Source organism: Perissodus microlepis, chromosome 16 (assembly GCF_051167445.1).
Source record: "Perissodus microlepis isolate ML-2025 ecotype Zambia chromosome 16, ASM5116744v1, whole genome shotgun sequence".
NCBI classification, from domain to species: domain Eukaryota; kingdom Metazoa; phylum Chordata; class Actinopteri; order Cichliformes; family Cichlidae; genus Perissodus; species Perissodus microlepis.
In genome coordinates, this window is record NC_140476.1 from 32,026,557 (window position 1) to 32,049,568 (window position 23,012).

Sequence of the window (23,012 nt, forward strand, 5' to 3'; positions counted from 1 at the left end):
TTTTCTCGCCGCCTGACCTGGGAAAGGAGGTGTTGCAGTAACCCAAACTCCAGGCCTCAACCCTACAGTGTCAGGACAGCTATGCATAAACCATGTAAAACAGAAGAGGCCCAATTTCCTTCACAATTATATGAAACAGTCATTAAGAAAATGATTACTTCAATTTATTGCTGAGAGCCTGTAAAACCCAGAGTGTTTAATTAAACCCTAGTCTCATATTCTTTTTAAGTTGTGGAACACATTTTCCTGTTTCATTCATTCTCATAACTCACTCAGCTTTTCCTACACGTCAGAATCCTGCTCTGGAAAAACCCTGAGGAAGTTTAGTAGTAAATCTTCAATTCCTCAGCTGCTGCTACCACACACTGCATGCATGCAATCAGAACTGTGAACAGAGAGCAACTCTAACCCGTAGACAGTGTGAGTGCATATGGTGCATTTCCGTGAACAGCATGTTTCCTTCACTGATGATGGTGGAAACATAGGGCAGACTTTAATGATAATGTCTCTACAACATTTTTCTTTAAAAATAAGAGAAATTTGAGTCAAACATAAGAACCCCTCATCGGGCCTGTGTGGTGAAGCTCACACATTTTATCAATGCATCAAAACAAGGAAATAAATGTTCTTCAAATGTCTTCAGGCAAATGGCTGAGTCACCGACTCAGTTTCCTTCTTGACCCTCTTGTTGCCCTTTGCTCTTTGACCCCCACTCCTCTTCAGGTGCTGCTCCTCCAGCCTTTGTTGTTTCCTCTGGAGGTACACCGCCACATTGTCAAAGGTCACCTTGTGCAGCTGCTCAAACCGGTTATTAGTCCTTAAGGAGGCTGGTATTTAAGAGAAGGTACAGTAAGTATATGTCTGCATCAGTATATGAGAAATATAATAATACAGACAGATGTCCTGATGCAGGCTCAATCATCCAGGTAAGGAAATCCCAAAAGGTTGATTCTGTTCATCCCAACGTAGCGTTTTCAGCAGGAGAAACATTTTGTCACTCATCCAGGTGACGTCTTCAGTCTCAGCTGACTGAAGGTTTCCAACCTTATAAACAGTACATTTGCACAATGACTGGAACCAGCCCACTGAATGAACAATGGGCTGGGAGGTCAGTTCCTTCATCAATAATTTGCAAATTTTAGGCAATTTGCAAATTGCCTAAAAATCTTAGAAATATGGTACCAACCAGATGTTTACTCTGGGTTGTTTTGCCTTTGAGGAACCTTTGAGTCATTTTTGACCAGGACATGTCCTTCAATGCACATATTAAACAAATATGTAAGACTGTTTTCTTCCATTTGTGCAACATCTCTAAAATTAGAAATATCCTGTCTCAGAGTGACGCTGAAAAACTAGTTCATGCATTTATTACTTCCAGGCTGGACGACTGTAATTCATTATTATCAGGATGTCCTAAAAACTCACTGAAAAGCCTTCAGCTAATCCAAAATGCTGCAGCAAGAGTCCTGACAGGGACTAGAAAGAGAGAGCAGATTTCTCCTGTATTGGCTTCCTGTTAAATCCAGAATTCAAAATCCTGCTCCTCACATACAAGGTCTTAAATAATCAGGCCCCATCTTATCTTAATGACCTTGTAGTACCATATCACCCTATTAGAGCACTTCGCTCTCGCTCTGCAGGCCTACTTGTTGTTCCTAGAGTATTTAAAAGTAGAATGGGAGGCAGAGCCTTCAGTTTTCAGGCCCCTCTTCTGTGGAACCAGCTTCCAGTTTGGATTCAGGAGACAGAAACTATCTCTGCTTTCAAGATTAGGCTTCAAACTTTCCTTTTTGCTAAAGCATATAGTTAGGGCTGGACCAGGTGACTCTGAATCCTCCCTTAGTTATGCTGCAATAGGTGTAGACTGCTGGGGGATGATGCACTGAATGTTTCTTCTTCACTCACCACGTGTGTTCATACACCTCTCTGCATGTAATCATTAGTTATTATTAAACTGTGGCTCTCCTGCACTGCATGTCTTTTTGTCTTCCTCCCTTCACCCTAAAATGGTCGCAGCAGATGGCCCCGCCCCTCCCTGACCCAGAGTCTGCCAGAGGTTTCTTCCTGCTAAAAGGGAGTTTTTCCTTCCTACCGTCGCCAAAGCGTTTGCTCAGAGGGGGTCGTCTGACTGTTGGGGTTTCTTTCTATTACTGTAGGGTCTTTAACAATATAAAGCACCTTCAGGCGATTTGTGTTGTGATTTGGCGCTAAATAAATAAAACTGAATTAAACTCACCTTCAAGTGTCTCCCAGTGTGGCCTGAAGGCTTTAGTCACTCTGTTAAGTTCAGGTACATGAACAACACACTAGAGAGACCCAGAGAGCAGACAGGTCAGCCAGAGTCAACACACCCATACACATTTATGGGAGAGAATTAAACAGGGAATTTTGTAAAATGGTAAACGATAGCAGCAGACTATATTTATGACTATATACACTGAAACACTAGCCAACATCCCTGGAAGAGAGAACACAATACCATGGCAACCATAAAGGTACAGCTGTACTGCCATGTCATAGGATCTGATTCGCTGAGCCTGTGTTTCATCAGAGTTAGTGTATCACAAAGAACAAACTCGTTTTCAATACTTAAAACTATTGTCATATATCCAATATGGACACTGGATGTGTCCAGTCTCCAATCTCATGTATCCAGTGTATGAATGTAACCAATACAGAGACTCCAATCATCTGAAAATATCTGAGTGCAGTTTCTTCTCTACATATATTCATTATGAATTATTGCATTGTACCTCCCAGGAGCTGTGTGTCAGTGAGTAGATTTGAAGTGGTGCATCACTAGAGTCCATCAGCACCCACAGTCGTCCTTCGGGGTCAAAGTTCACGTCCAGGGGACAGCAGGGCAGGGAGATCCTGCTGTGTGGCACAAGCTTCTCCTTGCCCTTCTGAGTCAGTGTGAAAAGCTGGAGTATGGGCACGCTGAGAACACACGGGGCGCAAGCAAATCATCAGTGGGACCCCTCTGTAAGACTCTAGCTTTAATTCTGAAACTGGATTTACTACTACAGAGACTTGGCTTAGTCTCTGTAGACGACATTTTTTCCTGACAAAAGCCAGATGCTAACTAAGTAAAAAGTAAAGCACAAGGATAGAAACTGTGATGAAATATACTGACACTTTTTGTCAATGTTTAGAAACGAGATCGAAACAGAACTAATGTGTAGTTGTGTAGAAAGGCGGCCATTCTTATATTTTGCTTGTTTTTATGTTATTGTATTTTTGCACACGTCTGTTGCTTGTGAAGCTCGCACACAAGAATTTCACTCACATGTACTGTACCAGTGTACCTGCACATGTGATGTGACAAAGTGATTTGATTTGAAGTGCTTGGTGTTGGCTCTGCAGTAACATTTCCTGTTACAAAGCACAGCAGTGTTTTATGTACCTTACGTGTGTAGCCCATTTAATTAAACACTTTTACATAACGTCTTATTTGACAATTTGCAATTCACATTGGTGCCCTGCGCGAATGCACAGGATGGGTGGGTTTAAAGTTGCTGTAGGTGGGAGACAGTGGGTCCCAGGATTGTCAGCAGGATGGAGAGTGCAACTGATTCTGATAACAAAACTAAAGGTGAAGAATGTTTAATCTAATGTTTGGAGAAATCGTTATAAACAAAGAAAGTAAAGGTAAAGAGCTGGACTTTGCTGCACTTCTCACAACACACAAAGTGCTTGTGTTTAGTTTTCAGTCTTGTGACTGACCCTGGTGAGCAAAACATTACTCCATTGTGACCACAGATAGTGGACAGTCGGTGGTACTGCAGGACAAAAATGTTTTGTTTTTTCCTCATCTGTCTTGACTACTTGGATTATCTATCAATGGAGGAAAAAACGAACACATGCAAAGAAACTACGACTTTTGGGGAAGTGTGATCCATATTCTGCCCCAGCAGCTTTATTTAAATCCCTGAAAATGGCATCTCTCACAGAGTGACATATACAGCCATGATAGCAGCCTTCAAAGTAAGGACAGCAACATGTATTTTTGATCTGGATGGTTAAATAGTGCCATCATGTAGGAGGTAAAGAAGAAATGTTTCATCGTTAAAGCAAAGGTAAGCCTTACATAACTAGCTTAAACCAACTACCACACATAAGCTAGCTACTCCTCAGCCTCTTCCTCGGAAGCCTAAACAGAATCGCTCAGTACACCACTCCACACATCCATCTGGCCTTTACTTTACTACTACTACTACTACTACTTTTTAATCCGATTCAGTGCTTAGATTAAATTAAAGAATTATTGTGGGTGATTTTAAAATCCATCTCAACACAGCATTTAATCTATTAAAATATAAGAAATCGCTCTAATATATACAAATAGCTTAATTATAAATATCGAGACTATAACGGAGGTGAAATATATATGATTGAGATTTTACTCCAACCTGTAAAACTTCATTTGTTATTTTCCTGTAGACCAAAAGGGTAAAACTGCTGCACTGTGTATTAGATAGAAGAGTTGTACAGAGAGACACAGGCAGGAATCATTTCCTGTGTTGCTCAGTGGTGCATTATGGGTAATCTCTGTCTCACTGAATGTGCTCCTGTGACTGGCCAGCACGTCACAAGAGTGGGTCCTTATCTTAGATGACCTCCGCCTGCCACTGAGCATGATGATAAATGATAACTGTATTTGTTGTTCCATTACTCATTTTTCCTTTAATTTGGCGCTCATCTGGTTAAATTTGTAAAGTTGTATATAGTGCACAGTCCAACAACAACAGAGTCACACACGGGGACTCACCTGTCACACTGCACAGCTACATACTGACCATCACTCGAGCTGGTAATTCGGCACACTGTTGTATCCTGAGCATTGAAATGAAAAAAACAAACAAACATACATTGGATTGGTTCACTCTGACTACTTGCCCTTTTTAACAAAGCGACTTGTTTCGACAGTCCCAGGATTTCTAATATGAAAATGTTTGGTTGGTGAGATAAATCCACAGCTCGTTTTCAGCAGTTTCCCCAACGCCTCGTGACAACTGTCATGATGATCCATGGATTTAACTGTAAAAACGTTCAGATGCCTCCTAAAGCTGTACAGCAGCAAACAGACAGTTGTCAAGAAGTAAGAAATGTTTCAGACTTGGATGTCTCTGAACAGGTTTCAGTGATGTGCTACAAATGTGCTACAAATGTCTACAGTATGATCCATCAGCAAAAACTAGGAAGTGTGCAATGATTTGTGTGTAAAGCCTTTTTCCAAAAGAGTGGACATTTCTTTCTCTAAATAAACAAAAAAGCTCTACTAGAAAACAGAGATTTGCCAATTACAGACACTACACAGTTCAAAGATTAACAAATGGCTCAGCTGCTTCTACATGCTGGGCGTTTTTCTGCAGGGAAAAGTCAGTCAGTGCACAGCTGCAGAGGGAACATCATATCTATACAGAACATCACTGTGGCTCAACTGGAAAGAGTACGTGTATATTTTCAATATAGATATAATCCAGGTAATTATATCTTTGCACTTTGAAATTAGGTTACCATTTTCTGATAAAATCAGGCTAAAATTGATATTAGCTTAATATAAATCCCAAACACTTCAGGATGTAGCAGCAGGTTATTCAAACCATATATTAATCTTTAAAGTTTACTGTGTACAGTCTGTAATTTGTAAACCTATGCTTTGTAGTAGAAGGATCATTATAGGCCACTTTATAGCCATATACAAAATACAGGTATGAGTGGAAGCCCAGATGTCCCAGTTTTACACCGGGACTTGAACGCAGGTTACATTTGTGTGCACAGGAAGCTTTTTGAAAGAAAATGATCCGATTCATGAAGCTGAACTTAATAAATCCTGTGTAAATCATCACCAACAGAACTGAAACACATGCAGTCCTCAGGTGTCACACATCACTGCACACTTTAGTTTATATGCTATGCATTTTTAACACTTCTGAGGCAATTTCTCTCCATCCAGCTACATCGTGCAGCTTTAGAGAAGCCACACAGGTTAGGTTAGGCTGAACCTGTGTTGTAGTCTCAGTGTTACAGGATGCAACACACTGGATACCTTGTCTTTGTCAGCCTCAGAGCTCGTGGTCTCGTCAAGCTGTCTGAGGTCCAAACTCTGCAGCTCAGAACCAGATTCATAGTCCCACAGCTTCAAAGTCCCATCCTGGTGAAGAAGCACACTGACACTCAAACTGCACAGTCAAAGTACTTCAATAAAATCCAACCCCAGCAAATGTGCATTTTTGTTGTTTTGACTTGTTACTTTTTCCAATCTCATTCACATGATTTGTTCATCAGTAGAGTACAGTGTGTCAAAAGACACAAAACAAGACATTGTTTCAATAAAACAGATTTATGACCCTTCTATGACCACTCTTTTTTTTTTTTTAATGTTGATGTAGAGTGAAGCTCATAGAGAACTGCCCATGACAGGTAACAATGGCCTGGCATGCTTTACAACAGTGGGACAAACTGCAGAGAAAACTCATACATAGGGTTGGGCGATATAAACGATATACGATAGAAACGATATAAATTTGGCCAATGATAGATTTTGACTATACCGCTCTATTGCGATAGCGCATGTTGATGATGTCATCAAGCTGCACCTGTTTTGGTCAAAAGCATCGCAGCGGCTACAACCATTATCATCTGCAAATTATGCCAGGCGACAGTCACGGCAAAGAGATGAAGCATTTTTGAAATATGGGGAAAGCCAAAAACTGCGCTTGCTCCACTTCCGTAACATTGATTCATTAATGTTGAATTCTCTCGCAGCTGTTCTGTTCCCATGTTGTTGCAGTATATTAATAACTAACCTCGTATTGTGGATGAATAATCTCAGTTGTTGTCCTGACTTAAGTTTGGCCCGTGTATAGCATCCTGCTATGCGATTGCATTTGTCCCTGACCACCAGAATCCCTCACGTTAACTTTTATCAGTGGAAAAAAAGTTAGCATTCATCCGCCAGCTTCACTGTGCTAATGTTATGCTAACATAGCTGTGTCGCTAGCAATCAGGTAGCACAACATTAAACACCAGGTAGTCCAACTTCAGTAACCCTACAAACGCCACTGCTGTTTAGTTTCCTGTCTTCATTTATGTTGGAAGTGATAGCAGAGCTGTACGTTTTCATTAGTTTCAAAAATCTCTCAGTCAGAACATGGTATGTCATGTTTAGGTGGAAGCTAGCGAGCTAACTTCTTCTTCTGTTAACTTCTAACTCCGTTAAATTTAATAAATTCTGTTTTCATGGATGCCTGGATGTAAAACTTAATTGTTACACCTGGTAAAGCAGCAACGCTGATGATTTAATTAAAGATGAAAGAATTTAGACCGTTTTTAACTCTTAGTGTTAGTTTGACGTTGGGACCTGAAGAAGACGGAGTTTTGGACCCAGATTACTCCGCGAAGCTCCTCACTACGGCAGCCGTAATGCTCTGACAATCCATCAAGCAGTGCGGCTTATCAAAGTTGTACTAAAACATTTTTTAACAGATTTCTGCAGCCAAAATCTGTTCAAGGTCAGTAAGCACAACCAGAATTCATACATAAGGAACACTCTTGATTTTTGAGAAAATTAAAGGATTTTAAGTGTGCCTTATAGTGTGGAAAATATATTATACAGAAGAAAAGAATATATCGCGTTACATATCGTTACTGCACATGCTTCAAATTATATCGCGATATGAATTTTAGGCCATATCGCCCAGCCCTGCTCATACATATACTGGGAGAACACGCAGACTTCATGTTAGATGTCACGTACCCCTGATCCAGACAGAAGCCAGTGTGGATGTGCTGACAGGATCTGCAGGGCACTGACAAACCTGAGAGAACACATAAAAAACACTGAAGCAAACCTCACCTACACGCTGCTACAGTGAAACCGTGCACAGACAGTGTTTTCCCTTTCTGTTAACACACTCACTGACAATGTCCCAGGCAGAAGGACTGGATGTTGTATGGAGACCTGAGATGGCTCACTCTGATCTTCTCATCACGGTCAGCTGTGATGATGTACTTGTCATCCAGCGCCACTGTCTGAAAGACGGCACAAGAGCATCTTTAACAGACATTCTGATAAAAAAATACACTGATGACTACCCAACGGCAGATTTCAGTGCAGTATGTTGTCAGACAGCTGCCACTAAAGGCAAGAGCAACAGGTAACAACATGCTATAAATGACTGATGGAAACGCATACATAAAACACACATACTGTTAACATGTTTGTTTATCCACCGTGAGGAATCAGCAGCCAAAACACTTCTTTTGATAGATTTATTTATAAGGCACTGAATGATGGTGGTTTTTCTTACTAGAGCTAGCAGCATAGATAGGTGGCCCATCTTCAGCTCGCCTTCTTTCTGTGGCTCAACCACCGAGAACACGTACACATCTCCTGATTTGTCCGCCACCAGCAGCTCATCCTCAGCCTGGGTGAACACCAGGGACGTGCACCTCCTCACCACCCACCTGTTAGACACACAGCGTCGTTCTGAACACTTCCGTGCAGTAGATGAAGCTACTGAAACTGAGTGACAGAGGTGAAGTCATACCTGATGCTGATGCAGTGCCATGAAGGCTCACAGCAAAACAGAACTAGTCTCTTGTTGTCATCAGTCAGTGCCAGGAGCTTTCCAGATGGAGATACAGCAAAGGCGAGGACTTTATCACTTCCTGTTTCTTCTGAGGAACCACCATCACTGATGAACAGAGCAGATATGTTATAGCTATATCCTAAAGCCTGACGGAAACTTCTGCGAGATTTCCCACAGCAGTCTAAATGCTGCATAAATCTGCTTCTACTCTGCGTCTGTTTTTCTCTTGTTCATATTCGTATTTTCATTTGCACAATACAAACACATTACCAGCCCATTTATACCTGTTCTTCTCATCCTTTGTATTCTTAGGCTTCTTCTCAGCAGTGCTGCAGTCAAACACAAATGGATCTCTGTGATCAAGGAGAGTAAATCAGTTACAATTCCATCTGAAATTCTACTGCCCGTTATCCACTCAACAATCATATATTTCAGCAGCAATAAAGTAACAGGACAGCTGGCAGATGACTTGTTTCTGTGTTCCTATTATTTAAAAGTGTCACATTTGGATTTAGTTCACGTTAATTTGTCCCAACACAAGTTGCTGATGCAAATGAAATAATACTTTCATTAGGCTGGTAAAGGAAAAAAAAAAGCTTATAGGAGAGCAAACACCTAAACATGTACCAACAATTTGTTACTTTTTAGCATTTTATCTGTAGATAGCAACACTTAAAGAGGAGCAGAAAGAAATCAAAGGCTGCCAGATACCAAGCAAACCTAGGCCTCTGTAACAAGAGCTCAGTGTTTCATATACAGATAGCTCAACCAGGAGAGCTACAGCAGTATTTTCCAGATGTCAAAAGTCAAAAGATGCCATCATGAATGTACTCAGAGGGTTTGAAGCAGCTGAAGGTGGTGGCAGGCGGCAGAGCATCTCAGAGGAGGAAGCTATTCGCTAATGTTCATCGGTTCCAGACTTGAAGCAGTCATTGACCGCAGAGGATGTTAATCTGATGTTCAAATAACCCTCATAACTTTGCCGGCTCAGTTTCTGTTGAGCCTGTGGAAATGGAGGAACCCCTTTAATTAAAGCTGAGAGCTTTCAGCTTGTTTTACATCACTTCCCCTGTTGGTGTTTGCAGGAGCAACACTGCAAAAATGTGATCACCGTACACGTTTTTGTGGAACCAAGTGTAATTCGTAAGTGGCGGTTTTTATCATTTGAAACCATCGTTGTGTCATGATTTATATATCTCTACACAATAAACAAGAGTTACCCCCTATCCACAAGTATAGATTCAGCAAGGAGAGCGCTTGGTTGGGTGGGGTGTAAGGGTAACAGCACTTTCTTTAAACAACATAATTAAGTATGACCTCCTATTTTAGAAAGCCCTAAAAGCAAGCTAACCATACGTCCATGTTCCAGTGTATTCGATCTAACGTGAAGAGCTGCGAGCATTTCTAACACGGAGCGCCCGGAACAAGTTGGAACCAATGAAAGAGATTTAAAGTCAAACCTGGCTTCCTTTGTATGTACTGCAAACAGTTTTTTGTCGCAGGTGACAATAATCCAGTTTCCACAAAAACCTACAGCACTCATGATGCTTAACGCGACTGGACATCCATGTGTGCGACGGGAAACTGCCGTATTTTGTCGCGTACGAAATACGTCACGGAACGCCCCTTGAGTACGGGACGCACATAAGAAGCGCGGCCGTGTCCACAGGAGAAGAAGAACTTTAAAATCGGAGCAAAACCTTGAAAATTAAGATTTTAAGACTGCTCATACTTCCAGCACTGGTAGCGCTTAGTTTGAAAGGTGGGGAAGTTTATTATTGAGGTATTTTAACATTGCTGTGATGCTGTTGTTCAGGTTTAGGATCTGTTGTTTTAGTGAATGGCTCATTGTGCCCAGCGCACGCAGGCTGTACAGAAATATGTACAACAGCTCGAGCACTGGGGCCTGGCAGCATGACAGCCCCACCCTGTCAACATGGCATCTGTTGTTACAGTTTTGCTCATATCCATCATACCCACGGGGATACCAACAGTGAATACTTTTTTAAACGGCATTTGTGGGAAACTTGCACCATGTCACTGAGATGGCATCCAGCCACAGGGAGGGATACACGGGGCAACGCAAGCAAGCTCTAAATGAAACAGTTTCCCTTGTGAAATAGAGCAAGGTGCTGGTGAAAATTCTCCATAAGACCCAGTGACAGAAAAGCCTCATAAGAAACTGGGTCTGTTGTCAGCTGTGGCTGTGGCTCAAATAGTAAAGCGAGTTGGAAGGTTGGTGGATGGATCCCTTGCCCCTCCTGTCCTGTGTCAAAGTATCTTTGAGCAAGATGCTGAACCCTGAGTTGCCCCCAGTATGTCCAAAAGAGTATATGTATGTGAATGTTAGGGTATGAGTGACTGTGTTACTCCCTCTCCCTGGCAACCAAGGGACCCGGGGGATTGAATCCAAAGCTGGTACAGCTCCACCCTCGCTGGGAGACAGACTGACCTGTACTTTGATTTTTCCCCCTTTTTTGAACACACTGCACCCTCAGTTTTATTTATGTCTGTGACAGCGTTGTTTTTATGTGAAAAAAAAAGTTATTTTCCTGCACCTCTTTGTGCAGGATGGCTCGACACAACTGAGGCAAAACACTTTTTATCGTAATGTCTCTGTGGACCCTGCTGGTGGGACACCTGGTCCTCAGGTGCCTGGAAAGGAGGACCCTTAAAGCCTACATTAGCTTTTTCTCAATTCAGGAGCTGCATCCTTCGGGGGACCCGGCCTTCACAGTCTACGTGGGCCAAGTCCTCAGAAGACTGAGAATGCTGGAAGTGAGTGGCTGTGAAAGGGGACGGTCTAGCCTTCAGATTTGTGTCACCAGCTGTCTCAGTGGAGTTTAATAGACTCAGCCGTCTGCTCCTTGTTACTTAAAATATAACAGGACACTGGAGTAAATTCTCTACCAACTCCAAAAGTAGAAAAGTTGTAACACTATGTAAAATGTAAATAAAAACAGAATACAGTAATTCATGATTATAATTTCTCATTTTGAATTTGATGGCAGCGTCAGCTCTTCAAAGTTGGGGTGGGGAGAACAAAAAGCTGGAAAAGTAAGTGACATCAAAAGAAATATCTTTTCCCATTGATTATGTTAACTGGCCAGGTCAGTGACATGATTGGGTATAAAAAGAGCAGCTAATGCATAATTTATGGTCCCAGAAACACGTCTGTCTGCATACATGTTCTAACAGCAAGCGAAAGCTGTTCACCCACTTCAGATGTGCTCCCATGAAATCCTTTAAGATCCTAATTGTACATCGCTGGGAACAGATGTAAAACTAAATACAGCAAGAAAAGCATAGACAGCATCTGTCGTGGACATTTTTTCATTACAATTAACAGTCAGTTTTACTTCAGCTCTCCAGGTACTTTCGTATATCTTCCCTCTTCACCGCCCTGGCTGCTTACTTTGTACAGCACAAGCAACAGTGGCCCACAGACTATTCATACTAATTGTCATATACAGATAACATTGTAGCAACATTTAGTCCTATTGAAATTCTTAGACGCGTGTCCCCCAACTTTACATTGGTAAAAATGGTAAATGGCCGCTTTACTCAGTCCCTAAGGACTCCAAAGCGCTTTACACTACATTCAGTCATTCACACACTGGTGATGGCAGCTACATTGTAGCCACAGCTGCCCTGGGGCGCACTGACAGAGGCGAGGCTGCCGGACACTGGCGCCACCGGGCCCTCTGACCACCACCAGTAGGTAAACATGGGGTTAGTATCTTGCGCAGCCTGGGATCGAACCACCGACCTTCTGATTAGTGGCTGACCTGCTCTGCCACCTGAGCTACAGCCACCCTGTGATACATGAACATATATAAAGTAAACAGGTATATTAAAGAAAACAATAATAATAATACTAAAATTAAAAATGTAATAAAAATACTAAAAGTGTTAAAACTTATAGAGAATTTAAAACAAATAGTTTAGCATTTACAGTTTGTGCAAAACTGTGCAGTGAGCATTCAAAGTGGCATTGTTTAAAGTGACAGTGTGTAGAGTCCAGTAACTGTAGTGAGTGTGTTCAACACAGTAAAGCACTGTGTTGTACGGATACACAGTGGCTGTGGTGCTCATGCTCAGATTTAGGTTTTATCAAGTCTGGCAGAGATGAATTTGTATTTAAGCTGATGATGCTTAGATTAATTCACTGAACTCCAGCTGTATACTGTCAAGTGTAAAGACAGTATAAACTGTATAGTGTCAGTGTGGGGGATGAAACTGCTGACATCTTGTTAAATTCAGTTGTTTAAGGACACAGAGAGCAGCAGGTCAGCAGATTACAGCATGTGCATAAAGAAAATCTACAGAAGCCCACAATAGAAATTACTGGGAGTCGATCCTTCTCCCTATGTGGAGCCATTACAGCCAGTTTTAGGGTTTTCCGACCTGCTGAATCCTACTTGGAAATGCAGCTGGAAACCTGTGTGTTTATTGCAGCAAACACAGCATTCTTCTCTCTGTGTGTTTTACTTTATAAACTGATTTATTGTAAAGAGCAGCACGATTGTTAACAGAGGGAGAATCCATTACAGTCACAGCTTGTTGTCTTTAACAGTCTCAATATTTTTGTTTGTTGTTTGTGTGGATTTCTCCGAAATTTGTGTTGAGTTATTCACAGTCACAGTATAATAAGCAGTTGTGACCACAGCCAAATTGGCCAGCAGGTGTCACTGTGGAGATGGGTTTCATCTCCACGGGGATAGATGAGATGGAGGCAGGTGATCCGCTGTGGCGCCGCCACAAGAGTGAGTGTCGCTTATTTACACGAGGAGAAGCCTCCAAATGTCTGTACTGACACAACCTAAATCACTATATAGTAAAAGTAAAAAGAAGGCCTATCGAATCACGTCGCTTTTAAATCCATTAAAATCAAAACATTGTTTTTCAAAGTTCCATTGGTATCACGGAACTGTTGTATTTAAGCCCAGTTTCCGACCGGAGAATAATATTGGGAACACGAAATGGCGACTTTCTTGTTTCGCATAGGACGATTGGGTCCTCTCAAGGTAACAAGAACTGTACTAGCTCTCAGTGTTTTACTGTATCGGTGTTGTGTTTAGTTGTACTAGTACAAATACAACACTTGGACTCAGTCACATCAACGCTGGCGTCTGTAGTACAGACCAGACGGCAACTGTCGGAACAGGACAGGCCAACCGCAGCACCGACACATGACCCTGAAACTGTCACAGTTACAGGTCACATCGTTTGTTCCTGTTGTTATTGGGAAGAGGCGAACTACTTTGAAAAAGGGGGAATAAATGATCTCTGTGCTCTGTGATAGTTTAAGCCGGTTTTATCACGGTTAGGACTGATTTTTTCTTAGGGTGGATGGATTGCACAGCATACAGGCACAAAACTGTATTGTTGGTGGCTGATGGCTCGTGTCAGATGATGATGATGATGATGATGATGATGGTCCTCACGTACTTTTCGTCCCTTGGTCCAAAATGTGAACATCGGCATCCTTTATGTGCAGGTGTACAACTGAGTCTTACGCTGTGGTGGCTCTTCCATGTTGTGGGATGGCTGTTTGGTTTCTCCTTTGTAGAGGTCCCAGCATTCCCTGCTGCACTTGACTGTATACATGTTTTATACATGTTTTTAGCTTGTGTTTGGGAGTGTTGGCCTTGGGACCGACTTTTAGAACCCTTCCCAGGCGTGTCAGCCCCAACTCACACCTTTCCTCGGTGACTTGATAAAATAGGTGATAAACGAACATAATAAAGCTAAAATGTCTTCACAGTCTGATTTTATGAATAGATGAATTTACTCATCAGGCATAACATTATGATCATTGACATGTGAAGTAAAATTTTGATTTGCTACCAGTTACAAGGTGGAATATATTTGGGAGTAAGTGGACATTTTCTCCCCAAGGATCATGTGTTAGAAGCAGGAAAAAACGGGGAAGCGTGAGGATTTGACTGAGTTTGATAAGGGCCGACGACGGGGTCAGAGCATCTCCTAGTGTGACGGCAATAGGATGCTTTGGGTAATGTTCTGCTGGGAAAACGTGAGCCTTTGTGGGTATTCTCTGATGGCCGAGGTAATGCATGCTGCCACAAAGCAAAAAGGTTCAGAAATGGTTTATGGTTCACAACAATGATTTTGAGGCGCTCACTTGGCCTCCAAATCCCAAGATCTCAGTTCAGTCGAGCATCTGTGAGACGTGTAGGACAAAAAAGTCAGATCTATGGAGGTCCCAGCTCGCAGCTTACAGGACTTGAAGGATCTAACATGTTGGTGCCAGATTCCACTGCGCACCATCAGGAGTCTGGTGTAGTCCATGCCTCGGCCTGAAGTCAGGGTTGTTTTGGCAGCTGAAGGAGGACCAACACAATGTTAGGAAGATGATTATAATGTTACAGTTGATCAGTCTAAGTAAGAGTGCTCAAAACGAGCAGTGTGTACAGTTTAGGTCAGAAGTTTATATACGCTCATCACTGGGCATGAATGTCACGTTAATTTGACTTGTTCTTTTTTCCAGGGTGGAATGATTGTACAGCATATATCTTTAATGGCTTTAAAGTTTGAATTTATTTTGGGTTTTCCATACACAGTCAAAAATATACATACTGGCTTGAATATATGCAAACACTGACACCTCAACCAGATGCTTTTGGTAGCCACCAGTAAACCTCTGGCATAATTCTGGCTGGTTATATGACCAATCTTTCTGGTACAATTGGTAGAGTTTATTGAAATTGGTTGGATTCCTGGGATGGATCCAACTTTTAAGCGTAGTCCACAAATTTTCAATAAGGTTGAAGTTGGGATCTTTGGGAAGGATATTCAGTAAGGCTACGTTCACACTGCAGGCGAAAGCGCATCAAATCCGATTTTTTTGACCCTATGCGACCCATATCCGATCATGGTGTGACAGTGTGAACGGCACAAATCCGATATTTTCAAATCCGATCTGGGTCACTTTCGTATGTGGTACTGAATCCGATACATATCCGATGTTTTAGAAAGCGACTGCTGTTTGATGGTCATGTCGCATTAAATCCGTCTTTTATGTCACCGACACAAGACAGACGCCAATTATCAGCGCCCGAGAAGACATCGTGAACGCTTCCTGGCCATCCAGTGAAACTGTTGGGAAGACAACGTTGGAGAAACGTGAACATTTTGTTTGTACTGTATAATCTGCAGATTCTGACAGAAATCTGCAACTATCCTTTGAAGCACCGCTCCTCTAAAACAGTAATAAGGGTCATTATTAGGTTATTTACATTATTATGTAAATAACAAAATAACTTAAAGCAAAAATTGGGAAACGTAAAGTCCGAAGTCTTTATATTAAGGCCATCAGTCAAACAATATTGTTTGCTCTGGGTCTAAACAGAGCGCGTTGTGTGTGACGTCTTCTTTTGCGCATGCGGGCCGCTTTGAGCGTTCACACTAGAGCGCGTTTGCTGTTGCATTTTATTTGTAGTGTGAACAAGCAGACAAAAAAATCGGATTTGATCAAAAAATCGGAATTGAGCATTAAGACCTGCAGAGTGAACGTAGCCTAAGTGTGATGTTAGCCTGCTCTATCCATTCTAAAAACACTTTTGATGTGTGTTAAGGATCATAGTTTATTCAGATGTGTTGCAGCAGGGACACATTTAAACGTTTCAGGACTCCGGCCCTCGAGGGCTGCAGTTTGACACTCGTGCCCTAGTGTGTCCAAGTTTGAGGTGGTTTGAGGTGAAGTCGGAGAATTTGGAGGTAGACCAGAAGTTTCTTAATAGGTTAGCACCCTCTCAGACCATGACAATGTAAAACTTACTTCACGGTGGACAGTGTTGATGGTGTTCAGGCAGTTTCCTCTTCGTGGCAGACTTTAACATTGGTCAGATAAATAAATGCTTAGTGGTGGTGGATGCAAAAATGGTGCAGATAGACTTAAAGTGACCATAAAGAAGTTAATGTGTGCCAGGTCTTTATAGACAGGATTAAGAAAATAGGACACTGCGAGAACCAGTGAAATGATCACAAAAACGAGCCTGAATGTGTGGTTCTGTACTCTCACTGGACAATGTTTTGTTCTCTTCTGCAGCGTCTCCAGTTGGAGAACTTGGGAATCCTGAAGACTTCTCCAGCTGCTTCGTTCTGCACCAAGACTGAAAAACCAGCAAAACCTGGGAAGAAGACCAAGACTGCAGGCAAGAAAAAGACCTTTGGGTTCTGTTAACTGCTTTACGCTGTGGCTTTTTAAGTTGTGCTGGGTGGTTGCTTTTGTTCATTCATACAATAATGCATATGTGCACGATGAGTATATGTGTACTTTCAGTTATGATGCCTTTAAAGCGTAACATGCACCTCTTTCCACAGTGAAGCTAATGTGCCATATGATTTTTACATTTTAGAGCATGTGGTACATTTGAATCATTTTAATTGAATTCACTAGAAGTCTGTAAGGGAGAAAGCTGCTGCTGTTCTACTCTGTGACATGTTGTTAGTTTTGTGGTCCTTCTGTCTAATAGCCAATTTTCTAAATTTGTACGAAGCTATTCTGAATGCTCTTAAACATGTTATTTCTTGCTAATCAACATTCCCCGTCTCCTATTTTAGTGTAGAGATGCAGACTTTCGGTTGTCCCTCTTCTCTTCAGTGTTCATGCCTGTTTTAATGTTGTGCAGCTTGAAGCCCTAAAAATCCAGTATTTGTTTACAGCATGTACCTGCTTAGAGATTCTCTTAATTCTGATTCTTTTGATGATACCATGAACTGCAGCCGACGCGATATCAAAGTCTCCATAATTTTACATTATACTGAAATTGTTCCACAGTTTGCAGAGGCAGTTTTTAGAAGTTGGTGATCATCTGTTCATCTTTACTTCTTTAGATATTTGACCTCATTAAGATGCTCTCTTCAATCATGTCACTGACCTGTTGCCTGTTAAACTAATCAGTTACAAAATGTTTTCCCTGCTATTTCTTTTTTTTTTTAGTAACACTTTTCAAAAAAGCTTATATTTTTCATAAAATTGTAAGATGTGTCAGAAAACATATCAAATGTTTAAACGATGTTCTGTTACGTATAAAATAGGTTTGTGAGGTAACAGTTCCAGATTCTGGGATTGGGGAAGTACATTTGATTCTAAGTGGGATTTAAAAGAATCTAAGAGGAGTTGTGAATGCACACCGACAAATCAAATTGAATATATTATTTTTATTATTTAACTGTTCATGTTATATTTACCATTTTCTTCAGCAACGGAGGCTCCAGATGAGAGAGCAAACCTGTTAGCCTACAAGACAGCAGTTGCCTTCCCAGTTAGACTTTCAGGGCCTGGATGTTTCCCAGCACAGTCTGTGGATGGAACGGGACCAGCGGTTGTCTCCACTGCAGAAAGCATTGTAGCTGCACAAGCCATCACTCCTGTTACTGCTGCCAGTGAGCAAGTAGCTGCTGAACCAGCAGCCGACTCTGATTCAGACTCTACCGACTCTGATTCGGACTCTACCGACTCCGAATCAGACTCTGACTCTGAGGATGAGAAGAAGAAAGAAATCAAGGGCTTTGCACCAGAGGCAGAACCCCAGAGGATCACAGTCACAGAAGTAAAGGCAGGCACTAACGAAACTCAGAATGAATATGGGGCTCCTATCACACCTGGTGTAGAAACACCAGCACCCTTAGGAGCAGCTCAAGCTACAGTGACTGTACCCAGTGTTGGTTTTGAGAAGCTGGTGAAGTCAGGCCCTGAAATCATCACTCGAGAGGTGACTGGGTCTGACGTTTCAGCCAAAACTGCTGCAGGAGTGACAAAAGATGCTGCATTTCCTGTTGATGCTCAAATAGAAGCTCCGGGCGAAGCCGTTGGTGAGGCTCTAAAAGACCCAAGGTCTTCCTCTGCTGAAGCTGCTCCTGTGGCTGGAGGCGAAGCTGCTGAAGCTGGAGCAGAAGACGCCCGTCCTGCTGAAGCTGCTGCTGAAGCTGGAGCAGAAGACGCCCGTCCTGCTGAAGCTGCTGCTGAAGCTGGAGCAGAAGACGCCCGTCCTGCTGAAGCTGTTGAAGCTGCTGCTGAAGCTGGAGCAGAAGACGCCCGTCCTGCTGAAGCTGTTGAAGCTGCTGCTGAAGCTGGAGCAGAAGATGCCCGTCCTGCTGAAGCTGCTGCTGAAGCTGGAGCAGAAGACGCCCGTCCTGCTGAAGCTGCTGCTGCGGCTGAAGCTTCAGTCTGTGCAGGGAGCACCGAGGAGCAGATGGACCTTGCTCCTATCCTAACTGAAACTGCAGGAGAGGAACTGCAGACAGAGGCCACAGCTGAACACTCTAAGGGTACACACTACACTACCCTGACCCTCAAATCTTTACCTCCCTCTCTTTTTATTTATGGCTCTTCTAGAAATGACCATTGTTTTTCTGCCTGTGCCTCCAAACACAGTCTGAGTGCTGTTGCTCTGTTAACCAGGCGGCAGCTTCCCTCACATGTAACAGTTCATGTTGTATTTTAAAAGTATCGTCCGTGTTTTCTATTTAATGGCCTCCTTTAAGCGTCTCTAGGTGTTGGTTTTATTATCAGAATGCTACTATGTTTAGCACCGTTTGTCCAAGACAAATTTCCCATGTGGGAGAATAATGTTTATTCTTATCTTCTTAACTTAGATGTTACAGCAACTAAAGCAATATCTCTGATCCTAACATAAATAAGGGAGATGCAGTAGTTTAAACTTGTCTGTAATATTAGAGAATACTTTGGGATATGCAGCTTGTTTTTCTCTGACAAACCCCAAAACACTGGCAACATTGATGTTCAGGTTAAAGACAAACGTCGGAGGTTTGTTGTTCCTGACATTAGAATATGCCAACTTTACACTGATGTTGATTGTTTTAAGTTCCCTGAAAGTTCTGCTCATCCACATAAGAGAACTGAAAAAGTAAACGGGATGAAAACCTCTATGGAGAATTGGGTCATCTTTGCAGCTTGAACTGCTTGCCAATTTAGTGCTGGCAAACAATAACAGGACTAGAAAGAGTAGACTGAAATCATCTCAGGAACATACTGTAGGCACATGAAAACTGGCACAATATCATGTTTGTGACAGAAACAAGCTTCATTGAGTTTTCTTCGTTCTTTCTGGGATCGATTATATTGGAGTGCATGATGCCAGATAGTGTTTTCTGCAGCTCCTGACCCCTCCCACACCCTCTAGTCACAGAATGGCTAAAATGCTTATTTCCTGCTAATAACATTGAAGCGATCATATGGCTAGTGGACATATAGGGAACAAAGGTTGAGCTGATTTCAGTTGTGCTACAGTGGTTACTGTACTCTAATGTGGAACACTTCTTTTTTCTTTGTTTAATATACACTGCCGGTCAAAAGTTTTAGAGCACCACAGTTCTTCTAGTTGTTTGTTGCAGTTCAAGTCATTCAGGTCCAATGAACAGCTTGAAAATGCACAAAGGTAAGTGGTGAACTGCCAGAGGTTTACAAAAAAAAAAAGTTACCCAAAACTGTAAAATAATGTACATATCAGAATTATACACAAAGGCCTTTTTCAGGGAACACAACATATGTTAACAACTTAAAGCTGTTCTGCAGCAAAGGAGGTTGATCAAGCCTTGAAAGCTGCTGCTACTAATTCCTACAGGTGTTCCAACCTTTCTGGATTACTTCCCCCTCTGCCTGCATAAAAGCAGTGTTGGAACACACTGTGGTACCATACCCTCGTGAGCATCAGTTGAACCGTATTGTACTGCTGAAAGTAGAGTGTTGCTACAAAAATAGTGAGAAACAGGCAGTTAAAAATGGAAGAGAGATGGACCATCATAACACTTAAAAATTTCTTCTACAGAGAAACTGCAAAGAAAGTCCAGGTGTCAGTGAGTAGTTTCTTTCACCGTCCAAAGGCACTCAGAAACAAACTGTGACAGGAAGAGGTCTGCAGACCCAAAGACACAACTGAATCAGAGGACAAGTTTCTGAGAGTTAACAGCTTGTGTGATGGCGGCTCACGGGACAACAGCTTAATAGTAGTCGTAGTAAGCCCCAAACCCCATCGAGCTGGTTTGGGATGAACTGGAGAGAAGAGTGGAAGCAAAGTAACCTACAGGTGCGACATTTATGGGAACTTCTGCAACAGATATTGGAAGAACTTTGTGAAGAATATTTGATTTCTATTGTAGAGAGAATGCCACGGGTGTGTGCTGCTGTTATATCTGCCAAAGGTGGCTACTTTGAGTCAAACGTTTAGAATACATTTTACTCTGTAAATTGATTCTATGATTTGTTTTTTAACTCAAATTGCTCATTTGTACCGTTCTTTCATTTCAGAGTGCAATGAGACATTGAACTGCCTAATTTCCAATGAAAATTGGGATGTTCTAAAACTGTTGACCGGTAGTGTATATCACGAGCTGGAATCTTTTAACTTCCTGTTAATCATGATAGAATCATTTTAAATTGGAATAAGTAGTTCTTCTCTAGTTGTGCTTTCTACTGTACACGCTGTGGGTCGATGCTTGTAGAGCTTTTGGGCTCTTTTCATCCATACTCTGTGTTATGCTACTGTTGGAGGATTTACTTGACTTGTATACTCAAACTGAAGTTAATTGTTGTGGAGGATCAAGGGCAAAGGTGTATGTGATTAAAGGTTTGTCATCAGATGAAATTACTTCTTGCATACTGCTACACTAAACCTGCTTGTGCAGTCTTCCCTTTGACTTTGTGACCAACTGAACTCTTTCACAGTTTGATTGTTCTTGTCCTAGGACTGCTAACAGTGTCTGTTTTCCCTCACAGAGTAGTTCACTGCTATTTTCTCATGTTAACGTCTGTTCACATGGGCTCATTTGCACCCTTATCTTTGTGTGTATGGAATGTGAGTTACAGGTGCCTGAGGTAATGTTGAGGCCACAGATCATTGTCCCTGGTGCATCAGTGGCTCATGATTGTAGTGTAGATGAATATACTGCTCTTCCCTAACAGCAGCTGGACGAGGAGAAGCTGGGAGTGGCTGGAGTTGGTGGGAGTACTCCAGGAATCAGGATTGCAGGCCCTTTTTTAAAAACTGAGTCCCAAAAAAGAAGAAGAGTGCAAATCATACATCGAGGCTGTTGCTGCAGTATCTTCACGGGGTTTCAGATGATCCAACTACACAGCTGTTAGATGTGTTTGAAGTTGGAAGTGTCCCACACATCCCAAGACTGTATTCCTGCTTCCTGAAGTAACCTTCCTTCCCCACTCCTCACCTTGGTCATTAATTGCACCACTTGTTTATTTCACTTTTTGAAATCTTAGCTTTTGGTTTATCTGGAATCCTATTCGTTAAGTGTAGGTGGAAAAAAGTTTTTAATGTGTTTTCATTTAAAAACAAACAAACAAAAAAAAACTTTACTGTCACAGCATGCTGGCAGATTTACAGGAAATCCCTCTCTCTTGTATCTCTGTTTAAGAGTAACATAGCGCTGTGCAGGTGTCAGGCATCCCTTTTTCTTTTTTTTTTACTTGTTTTGTTCCATTTCTTTTCTTACCTCTGCAGTATCACTCTTTCTCTATGATGGGCTGTTTTACTCTCTGGAAACCTGTTTATCTTGACATCCTTTTTCCAGTCACAAACATGATCCTTGATGCTCCTTATGCTAGTGTCTCCATACCCCATTGGGGGTTGCTGCCACTGTAAAATGTGGCCACAAACCTCCTTGTGTTAGCATGAGTAATGTGGAAATGTGCAGTCCCCTCAAAAAACTCATACAAAACTGCATCTTTGTTCTCATTTTTAGAAATTATCAAATGTGGTGTGATGAAGCCCTTCAAGCAGCAGTTACTACTTTAAAATCAGTAACAGGGACACAGGACTAAACCTAGTACTGCATTAACCGACCTGGTTTTATTTCTGTTCCCATACAAGACATTTTGTAAAGCTCACCCTTCTACCAGTTTTCTTACATCTTTCTTTCCCTCCCCCTCCTTACTGCAGAAGCTGCGGCCGTGCCTTCGGAGCCAGAAGAACTGTTTGATAACAGCACTTACAAAAACTACCAGCACCACACCTACAACCCCTACACATTTGCAGACCTGGATATGCAGATGGCCAAGTTTCGTCTCCCTCAGCCCTCCTCTGGCAAGCCTTCACCCAGGCACTAAAAAGAGCTGATATGACCATAAGTTATGGCTTAAAGATGACAGTGATGGCAGTGTCTCTTTTTTCATTGTCCCCCTACTTCTGTTGTTTTTAAAGTAAATCATTAAAGTCCACACATAAGAATTGAGGTCTGTTTTTTTTGCCTGACTTGGTTGTTTTGTCTTGTATAAAGCAATTGGTGTATAAAGAAATGGGAAAGATCAAACAGTTCTTTTATCGTGCTTTTCTGCCTTAGGGGCATCATTTGAATAGAGCTGAGTGTGCAAGTGGTTTATCTGTGGTTCTATTTTAATGATTACAATTTTGACTC

The 23,012-nt window shown here is 41.9% G+C and overlaps 2 protein-coding genes across 3 annotated transcripts; one reads left to right on the top strand and one right to left on the bottom strand.

The window, feature by feature from the left end:
• Positions 1-142: 142 nt before the first annotated feature.
• On the bottom strand, positions 143-10,201 carry wdr4 (WD repeat domain 4). Its single transcript, XM_084954942.1, has 11 exons — positions 10,058-10,201; positions 8,882-8,950; positions 8,556-8,702; positions 8,316-8,472; positions 7,925-8,037; positions 7,763-7,823; positions 6,053-6,157; positions 4,772-4,836; positions 2,754-2,940; positions 2,237-2,306; positions 143-827 (listed from the first exon to the last, which is right to left on the bottom strand). Exons 1-11 carry the CDS (start codon positions 10,138-10,140, stop codon positions 640-642), a joined length of 1,245 nt encoding a protein of 414 aa, XP_084811068.1. The 5' UTR covers positions 10,141-10,201; the 3' UTR covers positions 143-639.
• A 3,196-nt stretch (positions 10,202-13,397) lies between these two features.
• Positions 13,398-22,825, top strand: LOC146371237 (uncharacterized). 2 transcript variants are annotated; one of them, XM_084908534.1, is made up of 4 exons: positions 13,423-13,624; positions 16,669-16,774; positions 17,826-18,893; positions 22,538-22,825. In XM_084908534.1, the coding sequence occupies exons 1-4, from the start codon at positions 13,580-13,582 to the stop codon at positions 22,702-22,704; spliced, it is 1,386 nt and encodes a 461-aa protein (XP_084764660.1). In that variant the 5' UTR covers positions 13,423-13,579; the 3' UTR covers positions 22,705-22,825. The 2 variants fall into 2 exon arrangements, with proteins under 2 accessions (XP_084764658.1, XP_084764660.1); XM_084908532.1 differs by lacking the exon at positions 22,538-22,825 and having other exon boundaries at positions 13,398-13,624; positions 17,826-22,531.
• The last annotated feature ends 187 nt before the right edge of the window (positions 22,826-23,012 follow it).